Source organism: Engystomops pustulosus, chromosome 11, assembly GCF_040894005.1.
Source record: "Engystomops pustulosus chromosome 11, aEngPut4.maternal, whole genome shotgun sequence".
In the NCBI taxonomy this organism is placed as follows: Eukaryota; Metazoa; Chordata; class Amphibia; order Anura; family Leptodactylidae; genus Engystomops; species Engystomops pustulosus.
The window spans coordinates 5,277,970-5,292,788 of NC_092421.1; the positions used below are offsets into that span (position 1 = coordinate 5,277,970).

The 14,819-nt window shown below is 42.9% G+C and overlaps 1 protein-coding gene across 26 annotated transcripts in view; it reads left to right on the forward strand.

Moving 5' to 3' along the window:
* The window catches only part of KCNMA1 (potassium calcium-activated channel subfamily M alpha 1), a 382,597-nt gene that overhangs the window by 272,489 nt on the left and 95,289 nt on the right, over positions 1–14,819 (forward strand). For 14 of the 26 annotated variants that reach the window (XM_072130535.1, XM_072130534.1, XM_072130537.1 and 11 more), the window contains one exon: positions 14,109–14,276. The exons of the other annotated variants lie outside the window; for them this stretch is intronic. In XM_072130535.1, coding sequence (XP_071986636.1) covers positions 14,109–14,276 — 168 coding nt within the window. The remainder of the gene's footprint in view (positions 1–14,108; positions 14,277–14,819) is intronic. 26 annotated transcript variants of the gene reach the window in all.

The window sequence follows — 14,819 nt, forward strand, 5'->3', positions numbered from 1 at the left end:
CCAAATTGTTCTACATTACAGTTCAGTTATAATGAGACAGACATTCTATAAAATGAAGTCAGGTGAAAGTCTTTACCTGGAAAATTGTAAATACCCTATAAAAAATGTTTACCAGCATCTTGGACAAAAATACCTAAAAATAATAAGAAATGTGTATGAGAAAGAAAAAGTATCCCATGCATCTTACACAAAAGCTGAGCTGTATATCTTCAGTCTCCAGTAGATAAGTGAGAGATTAGAACAGCTCCATTCTTTGTGTAGTGGCTGACAGCTGGAGGTGCAGTGGTCACTACACGTAGGGGGACATGTATCATTATTTCTGTCAAATTGTCTCATTTTTGTGACTTTTGTGGTATTTGTGAATTTTTTTGCGACTTTCCACTGCAGGTTTTTTCAAGTTCGCCTCGGTCCGCACCTTGTGCCTTATGTTTCTTTGTTTCCCAGATGTTCCGTGCGACTTTTCCCTTACGTGTCACTTTTTTTTGCTTATTTTCGCGACTTTTTTAGGCGCAACTCTGCACCTGGTCCAGGGCAGGTGCAAAGGAAGGATTTTTTTCATGCACTTGATTTTAACATGTAAATTGGAATAATTTCACACGCTTTAATGTTTAAAATTTTGCACAGTAACCTGTTTTTTGAAAATTCTGAAATTTTTTTCATTTACATTTGTTTTTTAATTTATTGGTTACTTCTGAGGGTGAGGTCACACGTTGGGTTTTAATTGCGCTTTAATTGCATTTTGAAACCCATTAGAACAGCTGCGGAGGTGTTTTGCCGAATTACATTACTGTTAACATTTGCATTTACTTAACGCAATATAAAAGCGACTTTAACGCTCGTGTTAAAATCATGTTTACTATATGTTTTGTAAATGCAAATGTTAACAGTATTGTAATTCGGCAAATCACATTTCAAAATGCAATCAAACGCAACGTGTGACCACAGCCTCATCTGTCGTCATCTCCCTGGGGCGTGACTACAGGGCTTAAAAATGCAGGACACAGCCTCAAATCCCAAATTATCAGTAGTGTCCACTCCAGCATGTAACCCCCATCACATGACTTGTGTTCTTGTGGATGTGAGACATTTAGAACAAAATGGGGCACATTTACTTACACGTCCCGTCGCGATTGGCGCTGTGCGTTGTACAACGAGGATTCGGATCTTATAGCTCATGCGCCCAATTTCCTGCATCCGTCGCTTCCCCCGCTGAGGTCCCCAGAGTTCACCTTCTTCTTCCTGGTGCATGTAAGTGCATTGTCCATGTATAATGCGCTGTGCGGGGAGTCACTAAGATCCTGTGGCCGATATCCTGCATGTGTCGCTTCCCCGCTCAGGTCCCTGGAGTTCACCTTCTTCTTCCTGGTGCATGTAAGTGCATTGTCCGTGTATAATGCGCTGTGCGGGGAGTCACTAAGATCGTGCGCCCGATATCCTGCATGTGTCGCTTCCCCGCTCAGGTCCCCGGAGTTCACCTTCTTCTTCCTGGTGCATGTAAGTGCATTGTCCGTGTATAATGCGCTGTGCGGGGAGTCACTAAGATCGTGCCCCCGATATCCTGCATGTGTCGCTTCCCCGCTCAGGTCCCCGGAGTTCACCTTCTTCCCGGTGCATGTAAGTGCATTGTCAGTGTATAATGCGCTGTGCGGGGAGTCACTAAGATCCTGCGTCCAATATCCTGCATGTGTCACTTCCCCGCTCAGGTCCCCGGAGTTCACCTTCTTCTTCCTGGTGCATATAAGTGCATTGTCCGTGTATAATGTGCTGTGCGGGGAGTCACTAAGGTCGTGCGCCCAATTTCCTGCATCCGTCGCTTCCCCCGCTCAGGTCCCCGGAGTTCACCATCTTCTTCCCGGTGCATGTAAGTGCTGATCTTGCGACACAATTTCGTTTTTAAATTCCGTGGTTGTCCGACGTCCATGCCCCAGATTTGTGTCGTATGCAAGCCGGCGCCGATGCGCCACAATCTGATCGCGTGCACCAAAAAACGGAAAAAGTAAAACTTAAAAAAGTCGTGAAACCTGCCGAAAATGCGCTTTTCGGACCCTTAGTAAATGTGCCCTAGTGTCTCAGGAAACACTGAACATGCATCACAAGTAAAAATACCTGATCGTACATAAGGCGCAAAAAAGAGCCGCCAAATGTCTCAAAAATTCACCACAGAGAGACCAAACTATGATACATGTCCCCCTTAGAATACAGCTCTTCTTCCATCTCCTCTCTCTATTTCTCATGTGTTGGACCCCCACCAATCTAATTCTGACGAGAAGTACCGTATATACTCGAGTATAAGCCGACCCAAGTATAAGTCGAAGCCCCTAATTTTACCACCAAAACCTGGTAAAACCCTTTTTTTTACTCGAGTATAAGCCGAGTTTGGTTTTTCAGCACATTTTTTTGTGCTGAAAAACTAGGCTTATACTCGAGTATATATGGTACTTACTACTACTTCTATCAGCATCACAGTTAGTATATCATTGATCTTACATTTTTGGACAAGATAAAGGGAGTAACACTGCAATGCTAATAATTACTGTCTTTTTCTCTCTCTCTGTCCACGTGTCCCTACACTATTTACTTTATTTGCTGCCTTGGATAAATCTCTTATTAGTTTTGTATTGTGAGTACATACAGAGTTTTCTGTATTGGGTCAGTGATTCACATGAACCAGTTCTCTGCTGTGGGGTCCCCGTGGCTCATTCATCAGCAGAGATGGGTTTTAGTATCTGTGTTACATCACCGAGGTCCTGTGCATGAACCTTTCACATCCAATCCAGTTGTGTAATGTGACTGTGTAGAAAATACAGCAGTTTACAGCAGGAGATCATGAAATACATAGAAATGTATCATAGGGAGTCATAGCGTCAGTAAGTGTGCTCCTAAAGAGGGGTTCAGGTTTTGGGAACATTTCCTTCAGAGATCCATTAATGGCGATGTCTGATACTGCGAGGCCAGTGGAAAGAAAAATAACATTTTTGCATTTTTTAAAAAAATGTTTCTTTATTAATAGTAAATTTCTGAAAGATTAAATCATATAAAATACTAAAACTTTATCGACATAATGTACGAATCACAAGCAACTTCCTAACCCACATAGGACCTGAGAATAAGGGAACGGTTCCTCTACCTTATTATTGTGTATGGTTTATGAGTTACAGTTTCTGTCCTTAGTTTTATAGGCTACATTCACATATATTAGTATTATCCAGCCAGCCAGAAGGTAAATATGTAAGATAAAGGTAAAAATATAAGATAGAAAATAATGGCGGCACGCTGTGTTTTTCTATCCTGCAAAATAATCACATCCAGCAGTGAAATCCATGGGATTCTTTCTGGCATCAGTTTCATGCAAGTGTTTCTTCACCACGCTGAAGGGAAACTGATCTTCTAAGGTAGGTCCAACGGTAGGTTCCTCCTAATGTCCAAAACCCTAAACTATCTTTCTGTAATTATTTTATATAACCCAAACTGATCTAAATTTTATCTTACTTATATGCAAATGTTTGATAGAGGCTACTTGGGCTGAGTAGCCTCTCTGGGCTCTGGCTTTAAAGGCTACTCTATACTACTCCTTGCGTGTGCTCCTGATACAGCTTGCGAGCTCTGCGCATGTGCAGTAGCCCCTTCAGTGCTGGTGGCAGCCACGATACACACATGCGCACTGCTGTCGTTAGTGGGCAGGAGCTACAACGCAACCACTAGCTGTACCAGGATTCTGCTGAGGACACGCAAGGAGGTGGGACAGCACAGGCTGTTATGCCATAGAGTAGCCCTTGCCCCCAAAGCCCAGAGAGGCTTCACCACGCCCCAGTAGCCTCTGCCGATAATTAGAATATTAGCAAGATAAAGTTTACATCAGGTGAGGCCATAGAAAAGGATTACAGAAAGTTAGTGTAGGGTTTTAGACGTTAGGAGGAACCTACCATCAGATCTACCTCAATCGGTACATTCCCTAATCATTATAGCCATTCTTTAGCATCACTTCTTATAACTTGTGACTCGCTTCTTCAAAATGTATCAATTAATGAAGCACCTGGTGTTACCATCCCCCTCTCCAAAAGGTTGTGACCCTGAACAGTCTCACACTGTCAGTCCTGATAAATGTAAGACCTTGTGGGGACGACCTCCGACATGGGGACAACACCTAGTTGTCAATTTATTTATGCATTTTAAGAACAACACAGGAAACGGGAAAAGCTGGTTAATTAATTGACAACACGTTTGAGCTTGTGATGATTGAAAATCCTTGTGATGATTTAAAAACACAGCAAAATCACCCCAAAATTTGCAGGGTTTCAATGAACCATTTATTTCCAATGGTTACGGGTCGGCCCTTAAAGGGGTATTCTCCTCTCATCTGGGCATTCACATTCTGTTCCATTAATCTGCCATATATAAACATTTCTTCAATTAGATGTTATTAAAAAAATGTTCCAATGTGAAGATAATTTCTCATAAATGTAGTCATATGGTCCCTTAGAAACAAGACTGCGTCCTTGGATACGACCACCTCTGCTGGAGGGATTGCACAAAGAAACAGAAGGTTTTTGTATATGAAATGTTACTGCAGTTACTGCAGGTCCCACAGCCGTCCTGTGGTAATGATCGCTGAATCCAGGAGGTCAGGCAGGGCTCAATAGCACATGTCTGGCCACAGCTGCCAAAGTGTTAGGTGGTCGTATCCAAGGAAGCCATCTCATTTCTAAGGGACACCATGGCCACATTTATGAGAAATTATCTTCACACAGGAATATTTATTTATCATTTATCTGCCATGTTTATATATGGCAGATGGGATGATGGGGTGATTGTCACTATGGCGCACACTGGTAGTCAAAAGTGATACGGAGAGTACTTCACAACAAAACTGTTTATTGGTGTCTCGGTAACACACATATATGGCAGATAAATGAAACTGAATGTGAATGCCCACATGAGAAGATCCCTTTAAGTTTTATGATCCAACGCTTCTTATATATGAATATTTTAAAGTCTAATTTCTCCAGAGAGACTTCCTAATGTGAGATGAGCAAACACTTCCCGCTTGGGTTCAGGGTTCGAATACGTCTTGCGCAACCCCAGACGTATTGCTGGAAAAGCTTCCAAACAGCCATTCCGGCATATTAATGCCCCTAATAACTAGCCGTAGCTGTGATTGGCCAGTCTGGGTTGCGTGGGGGGTACCTAAAAGCCAAACCCTATCGGGAAGTTCAGATTCGCTCCTCTCTCTTCCTAATCTCGGGGGTTTCTGTTTGATTCAAGTTACTCAGGTTTTTATTTCAGGAAAATTGAGGTCAGAAAAAAAGTAGTAACTTTTCCTAGTAATAATTTTTCTTTCTTCTATACAGTTTAGTATAAAGTAGCACAGTCTATATTTAACACGTTACACTTTGCATCCTTTACAGTTAAAGGGGTTGGCCACTATATCTCAAGTTTTTGTAGCGTGTGTGTTAGTGCGGGGGGAAGGATATTTAGTAAATTACCAATTTATATGTATTAAATATTTTTGACTTCTGTCCTGAAATGTGAAGTAATGCCCCCTGCTCCAGAAATGCAATACAATACAATACAATTGATCCCGAAAGAGGATTATGTGATCCTGTCAATGACCAATCTACCTTATGATAGTATTCATGAATTGACGCTTAAAGGGGTTTTCTCATCTGGGCAGTCACATTCAGTTTCATTAATCTGCCATATATATATTTCTTTAATTAGATGTTATTTACATTTTTTTACCTGTGTGAAGATAATTTCTTCACAAGACTGTGTCCTTGGATACGACCACCTCTGCTGGAGGGATTGCATAAAGAAACAAAAGGTTTTTGTATATGAAATGTCCGGGAGTTACTGCAGGACCCACAGCCGTCCTGTGGTAATGATCACTGAGTCCAGGAGGTCAGGCAGGGCTCAATAGCGCATGTCTGGCCACCGCTGCCAGAGTGTGAGGTGGTCGTATCCAAGGAAGCCATCTCGTTTCTGAGAAATTATCTTCACACAGGAACATTTTTTTTAAATAACATCCAATTGTAGAAATGTTTACATATGGCAAATGAATTAAATTAAATGTAAATGCCCAGATGGGAACACCCCTTTAAGGCCCTGGAAGGTAGATCGGTCACCCTTACACACACATTACAAATAAACTTGATGTGAAGTGGCCAATGCATTTAAATAGCACAGATCTAGATAATAGTGTGGATAGTGGGGGCACGTGATGCTGGATTAAAGGTTGTGCTGTATGTAGGTGGAAAGGGCGGTCTACCCCGATTCTTATGTTACCTGCACATTCCTTTACCAGATGCACTGCTGTATTTTTGTGGTCGAAATCAAAGCTGTTTTGTGAAGAGTTCCCTTGTTTTGTGTCTATACATGTATTTATGTATCTGTTGAAATTGTGATCTATGTTTTGTCCTATTCCATTACTGATGTGTAACGTGGGTGTAAGTGTAACAGAGGTGTTTTTTTTGTTTGTCCCATTTATTTGTGATTATCAATGGCTTCTAAGTGCAGTAAAATGCAAACAAATAGACTATTAATGACTCAATGCACCGTAAATATTATCCTATATCAATGTATATTCACTGGATCGTCTTACAGTAAGTTAGTATCAATCCTAATGTATCACTACAGAATAGCTAAGCATATTATTAACAATCTATCCAGGCCTATGGTTGTGTATTTAAAGGGATATTCCCAACTCACTAAATGCCTTTTATTTAATTACTAAACTGTAGATATAAATATCTTCAATTGGTTGTAATTTAATAAAATGTACCTAATATGGGGATTATTTACTGTATACCTCAGTTGCAGCCTTCAGATGTCATTAGATAATGTCTCCGCCACACACCGGCAGAGGTGGCGCGCAGGCGCACAGAGAGTGGGTTTTCTGACTGGCACTGGCCTGGATTATCTCACGCATGCGCCGTTCACATTTTCCCGACATCCTCGCTTCTGCTTGCTCACTAGATAAGAGAGGCTTCCATGGGTGCGCTGTAACTGGGGCTTAGATACCTCCGCTCACCAGCAGAGGTGGCCGCGCAGGCGCACACAGAGTGGGTTTTCTGACTGGCACTGTCCGGGATTATGTGAACGCACCTAACTCACGCATGCGCCATTCACATTCTCCCGACATCCTCGCTTCTGCTTGCTTGTTCACTAGATAAAAGAAGCTGCCATGGGGCGCGCTGTAGTTACTCAGCTGTCCGGCTATCCAGGTCACAATGCAGCAGTCCTGCTTAATCGATACCGGTACAGCTGAGAAGCTACAGCGCACCCCGGGGCAGCCTCTCTTATCTAGTGAGCAAGCAGAAGCAAGGATGTCGGGAAAATGTGAACGGCGCATGCGTGAGATAATCCCGGCCAGTGCCAGTCGGAAAACCCACTCTGTGTGCGCCTGCGCGACCACCTCTGTTGGACTGTGGCGGAGGCATTATCTAATGACAACTGAAGGCTGCAGCTGAGGTATCTAAGCCCCATATCCAGTAAATAATCCCCATATAGGGACATATTACATAATTACTACCAATTGAAGAAATTTATATCTACACTTTAGTAATTAAATAAAAGGGATTTAGTGATTTGGGAATATCCCTTTAACTATGTCTCTAGAGCCAGATCTGTTGTAAGCACTTTTACGGCATAACAATTAATTTTTAGATTTTTTATAATGTCTCTCATGTTAGGTAAATAAGTAGGTAACAAAAAAACAAGATTTCAATTTTATTTGCAGACGAGGATGAGCACCCAGTGCAGAGATAGAGGTATCCCATTAGGGAGATGGGGTTATCCCATTAGGGAGATGGGGTTATCCCATTAGGGAGATAGGGGTTATCCCATTAGGGAGATGGGGTTATCCCATTAGGGAGATAGGGGTTATCCCATTAGGGAGATAGGGGTTATCCCACTAGGGAGATAGGGGTTATCCCACTAGGGAGATAGGGTTATCCCACTAGGGAGATAGGGGTTATCCCATTAGGGAGATAGGGGTTATCCCATTAGGGAGATAGGGGTTATCCCACTAGGGAGATAGGGGTTATCCCACTAGGGAGATAGGGTTATCCCACTAGGGAGATAGGGTTATCCCATTAGGGAGATGGGGTTATCCCATTAGGGAGATAGGGGTTATCCCATTAGGGGGATAGGGGTATCCCACTAGGGAGATGGGGTTATCCCATTAGGGAGATAGGGGTATCCCATTAGGGAGATAGGGGTTATCCCATTAGGGAGATGGGGTTATCCCATTAGGGAGATAGGGGTTATCCCATTAGGGAGATAGGGGTTATCCCACTAGGGAGATAGGGGTTATCCCACTAGGGAGATAGGGTTATCCCACTAGGGAGATAGGGGTTATCCCATTAGGGAGATAGGGGTTATCCCACTAGGGAGATAGGGTTATCCCATTAGGGAGATAGGGGTATCCCATTAGGGAGATAGGGGTTATCCCACTAGGGAGATAGGGGTATCCCACTAGGGAGATGGGGGTATCCCATTAGGGAGATAGGGTTATCCCACTAGGGAGATAGGGGTTATCCCATTAGGGAGATAGGGTTATCCCATTAGGGAGATAGGGGTTATCCCATTAGGGAGATGGGGTTATCCCATTAGGGAGATGGGGTTATCCCATTAGGGAGATAGGGGTTATCCCACTAGGGAGATGGGGTTATCCCATTAGGGAGATGGGGTTATCCCATTAGGGAGATGGGGTTATCCCACTAGGGAGATAGGGGTTATCCCACTAGGGAGATAGGGTTATCCCACTAGGGAGATAGGGGTTATCCCATTAGGGAGATAGGGGTTATCCCACTAGGGAGATAGGGGTATCCCATTAGGGAGATAGGGGTTATCCCACTAGGGAGATAGGGGTATCCCACTAGGGAGATGGGGGTATCCCATTAGGGAGATAGGGTTATCCCACTAGGGAGATAGGGGTTATCCCACTAGGGAGATAGGGTTATCCCGTTAGGGAGATAGGGGTTATCCCACTAGGGAGATAGGGTTATCCCGTTAGGGAGATGGGGTTATCCCACTAGGGAGATGGGGTTATCCCACTAGGGAGATAGGGTTATCCCACTAGGGAGATAGGGGTATCCCATTAGGGAGATGGGGTTATCCCATATGGGAGATTTATGCAGTATATACCCTAGAACTACTGTATGTAAGCTCAGAATTTAATGTTGATTGCGGTAGTGGAATAAAGTTTGGGTAATATCCTGTCTTAATATTTACATTATATATTATTAGTGTATCTATATTTTGTGCTGGAAAGTTTTATGTAACCAAATAGAATAGTTGCCGAGAAATCTCATTCCCCACAGTCTTTGTCTTGAGGCTTCATTAGTTTGTTTCCCAATGTATATAGTATCTGTAACCTTATAATGGAGAGTCCATTTAGCCACCGGAACCACTGTTACCCCGGGTAGGTGACATAAAATGAAGTGTAAATGTATCTGCATTGCTCATTATAGTAATAGCTACAACTATAGATTCTATTCCAACCCCTTTTATCTTAACTGACCGGTTTACATTTCGTGGCCCCCATTAGGAATAACATGTATCCACTGTTTAAAGAGGAACACAATTCGCCTCAGCTGTTTTTATACATGGAGTCCAATTATCGTTACGTTGCGCATCCTTCAAGTTCAACCAAGAATGCAAAAAGAAAGGACCATGGTAAAAAGAAAGGGCACTCCATGAAATAGTGATAATTCCTTCAACGCCAACTCTCCGCCATGTGTGGATGGAGGGGTCATGAATGGGGACCAGCCACTGCTGGAGTAGGCCGGCACCGGGCGCTCCTGCCCAGTGCCTGCGCATGCGCTAAAGACTGCAAAAACTCACTGCTGAATACTTGCAGGTTTTTATGCGAAACTAAGGCGGGTCCGACCCAACGACTACATCGCACAGCCGCCCGTCAGGTACATCAGGAAACCTCTCGATGTCTCCGCTGCGGAGAGTGGAGCCTCCTTTATCATACACCGTGTGCACGGAGTGCCGGCTATGATAAATGTCCCCCATAGTTGTCATTGAATAGAAATCTTGTTGCCCCTGACTGGAGCTTTTTTTCTCTATCTGCACCTGTTCTAGCATTAATTTGGGTTGTTGAATCTTGATGATGTCATCTGGTGCGATGACCCTCCCCAAAGTGGCGCTGCTCAGTGTCGCTGGCTTGTTAAACAGTTAGAGGGGGTCGTCCACTTTCAGCAAATAATAGATATACTTTGTGTAAGGAAAAGTTATACAAGTTTCCAATAACTACTGTCTCAATTCCTCACGGTTTTCTAGATCTCTGCTTGCTGTCCTGCTATAGAAAACTTCTATGTTGACTTCCAGTGGATAGAAATCTGAAACCTGGTTTGGTGACGGACATGAGCCGTTAGTATCACGCGTCTCTGATTACTCTCTGTGATAGTAACGGCTCGTGCACCCGTGCGTCCATCACAAGACCAGACCATGGACGGATTTCTATCCGCTTCCTGTAGGGTGACAGCAAGCAGAGATCTAGAAAAAAAAACCTGGGAGGAGTTGATACAGAAAGGATATTGGAAAATTGTATAACTTTTCTTACACAAACAATGCCAATTATTTTCTGAAAGTGGACGTCCCCTTTAACACCAAGCGCTGGCGCTGATGGCGGTTTATACCGTCGGGGGTTAGAATTTTCACGTGTTCGCTCCCACGTTCTACTATTCCTTTTATTGTTCCTCTACCTGGCCTGGTGCGCTGGGTGGTATTTCGATCAGCTAGGATAGTGGGTGGAATAAAATCTCTTCTCTAGGTTATTCTTCTACTATAAGTTGCAATCCGTCCCACTTGTTTTATGTCACCTACTGAGGGCAGAGACTCCCTTTATAAGAGCGGCTGTAGGAAATGTAGTTTTACAGTCTCCAGTTACAAGAAGTGAACTGCATAGAGTTACCCACATTCCTAAGGCCCAGTTCACACTTTCATTATTTAGTTACAACAAAGTTTTATTCAGGCTAAACAGAAGCCCCTGGCAGGGGGAACATTACACCCCACCATTATTTAATAAGATTTAGCATCAGTTATTTATCCAGTATCCTGGTGTGGGCTCTGCACTGAGATTGGCTATAATGAAAGTATCTGCACCTGTTCTGTATGTTCTGCCACTTTTGGTTTTTGTCTCATAATTACTGTTACAAAAAAACTGAAGACCTGACCTTAATATACCGTATTTTTCGGACTATAAGACGCACCAAAAATCCTTTGATTTTCTCACCTTATAAACTGGTGCGCCTTATATATGAACCGTACTTACAGACAAAAGCTGCCTTGAACTGTGCACAGGTCTGCCCCCTGCTGGTTATTCATCCTTATAATCAGGTGCGCCTTATAGTCCAGTGCGCCTTATATATGAACCGTACTTACGGACAACAGCTGCCTTGTACTGTGCACAGGTCTGCCCCCTGCTGGTTATTCAATCTTATAATCAGGTGCACCTTATAGTCTAGTGTGCCTTATATATGAACCGTACTTACAGACAACAGCTGCCTTGAACTGTGCACAGGTCTGCCATCTGCTGGTCATTCATCCTTATAGTCCAGTGCACCTTATATATGATCCATACTTACAGACAACAGCTGCCTTGTACTGTGCACAGGTCTGCCCCCTGCTGGTCATTCATCCTTATAATCAGGTGCGCCTTATAGTCCAGTGCGCCTTATATATGAACCGTACTTACAGACAACAGCTGCCTTGTACTGTGCACAGGTCTGCCACCTGCTGGTCATTCATCCTTATAATCAGGTGCGCCTTATAATCCGGTGCGCCTTATATATGATCCATACTTACAGACAACAGCTGCCTTGTACTGTGCACAGGTCTGCCACCTGCTGGTCATTCATCCTTATAATCAGGTGCGCCTTATAATCCATTGCGCCTTGTATATGAACCTAGACATTTTAGCAGGCATTTATTGATGGTGCGCCTTATAGTCTGAAAAATACGGTAAGTTCAGTAGGTTGCGATACATCTATACTGTATATACTTCCCTATTGTGAACAATACTGAGTTTTATATCCAATTCAACCAATGTTGTGGTGATGTCAGACGTCTGCCCTGCCCTCACCTCCAAGATTTCCTTCTTCCCATCAACCGGAGCCGTATAAAATGTTTTCCTACATATCCTATCACCATTTTTGTTTAGAATTTTCATATTTTACAAAGTCCACCGCTATAAGGAATATAGTGACCTTACAGCCACAAGGCATTTCTGGGGCCAGCAGTGACAACACGACATTTACGTGACTGGTGTCCTTCCTGCTGCTTTTTACTTTTATATCTGTTTCGTGGTTACGTGGTCTGTTTTTTATGTTTATCTTTGTGTTTGTTGGAGTTTGTGTACTTTTGCTGTTTTTTTTTCTGACCAGTTGAGCGAACCCAGCGATATGATATTACGTCTTGCCCCAAAATAATGTCTGGTTCTGATGTGCCTATGTTGTTATGTTTTCTTCGTCTTGTTGCCAGCTGAATGGATGAGCTTATTATCACATGGTTGATGAATGATGATGCGCTTTTCTTTGTCCTGCTTAAAAATTTTTTGGATGGATTTTGGAAGCCAAATTGTAACAATAAGAATTCCGTTGCAATTGTTGGATGAATGGGTCAGATTTTTATTTTTAGCTTTTACCTTTCAGTTGACACCTGTCTCCAGCCTTTCACAGTATGTTCCACATTCCCAAATTTTGTTTGTAACTTTGCTTTGTAAATCCGACATTTCTAATTCAAGAGTTACATTACATTTTGTCAAAGTATTTACATTTTAAGGAATCATAAAGGATTTAACAACAAGACCCGAATGCCACCATTTTGGAGGTCTCCTTCCTTGGCTGAAGCTGAAGCCTGTGCTGACCATCGTTTGGTCGAGTGGCTGTGCCTTTCTTTGTCTTTATTTTTTTGCAGATCGGTGATACAATGTTGAAACCAGAATTGCAGATGATATTTGTATTCATTTCTATTCTGTCTTGGCTCATTGGTGGTCAAGTGGTCATGGTCAGGACACGTTTCAGCTGCATGCTGGTGATGGAACCGGAGAAACCCCTGAATCCTGGCATTTAGAGAAGTAAAAGCTTTCAGTAGATCTAGGTCTCAGCGTTTGCAGACCAAAGCCAAATTTAATTTATCCTGCCCCGCCCTCCCCCAGATCTGGAATTACATTGGCATCGATCACATACTGTGCAAAGAACTGGAAGCCTAAACTCTGTACAATCATATTATTGTGCAGAGGACAGATCCTCTTCATCCGTGTTTGGATCGTGCTTGATTAGACCAGATATGCTCCATGTAGATGCATGTTGGTGCATGACGCTTTTTGCTCTGGTCGTTGTACGGTTTCGCTCTAGAGCTTCAGTGTATGTTCACATTCCAGTTATCACTATAAACACCAAGTCATCGTAAATGAAAGAATCTAGTTACCGTCTCATTACTACATCATGTCTGTTAGGCCAAGTTCTCTGCAGGCCTCTTGGAAATGCCAGCCACAAGAAACCAACACAGAAGATAAGGGATTCCGTCTTATCTTTTGGATGTGATGGAATCTCACGCTGTGAGATAATGTTATGTGAATTATTTTCTGTTTGAGTGACCAGTGTGCGACACATTTTTTCTTTGGGTTTTAAGAAATTGCCCCATCTCCTCGGTTTCCCTTCTAACATTTTCATGGAGATTGATCGACTGTTTACCTATTTTACAAACAGAAAAATAATTGCATTGCTATATCCCGTTTCCATTGTCTTGCAACAGATACATTTTGGTATTTTTGCTAAGGTAGCTTCTAAAATCTGCCGTGCAGCCCCCCGTGGCCAGCCTTTCGAAGACTAGTTCTGCTCTTTTTCCTCTGTCTTACCATTAAGAATGAAACCCTACATATTTCATCATGTCAAAGCGGCCTTGAGAATCCTGCCCGTTGCATATGATTCCCTTTGTCACGATTGGATAGATATCCTGCTGATCATAACTGCATTGAGCTGCATCTTGTGTCCAATTATATATACATGAATATATATATAAGTGTCTCTCTTTCTGTACCCTACATTAACCTACCACTCTTCCTCTCCTCTCCCTTTCCATTATAACCATGATTTTAGCCAAGATCTCCATCCGCAAGAGGCTGATGCAGGCATGTTGTTGGGGGTGCTCTGAGATAGACTGCTCTTGCATGTCAGGCACTATACGTAGTAACATGGGAACCCTTGAACGAGCCTTCCCACTTTCTCCTGTCTCTGTTAATGATTTCTCCACCAATTTTCGTGGCTGTAAGTTTTAACCATGCTGTTCCATGTATTGTGCTGTGTGTGTGTAACTGTGTATGCGTGTACTCGTGACGCCGCCCGTGTCTCGTGTTGTGGTCTGTGTTCTTGTGGCTTTACTAAAGATATGATGTCTTTCCTTGCAGAAAAAAAAATGACACACTCTTTTTTTTTGCAGTCAGTTGATGCGTTATTTTGTAGCAAGGGCATCAGGATTTCAGAGAGACAAAAACTGTTGATTTTACTAATTTTTGGAGAAAATGTTATGCTATTTTGACATTATTGTGGATCGGACAAATGTAACGAGTGGGATTCTGCTGTGCATGGTCAGGTAATGCTCGGGCACACAGGCAGATTCCATCACACATTGATACAGGAGAAATCTGAGCAGTTTGTCTTTTATGTACCTTTAGGTAGGTTGGTTGAAACAGGGGGAAATTTTTCATCAGAGACATTTTAAGAAGAGAACCACCATTGCCAACTGCTCCCGTTTCCTCAATCCATGGAAAACTGCTGGAGGAGTTGGAGAAAGTTGCCCTTAGAAATGTC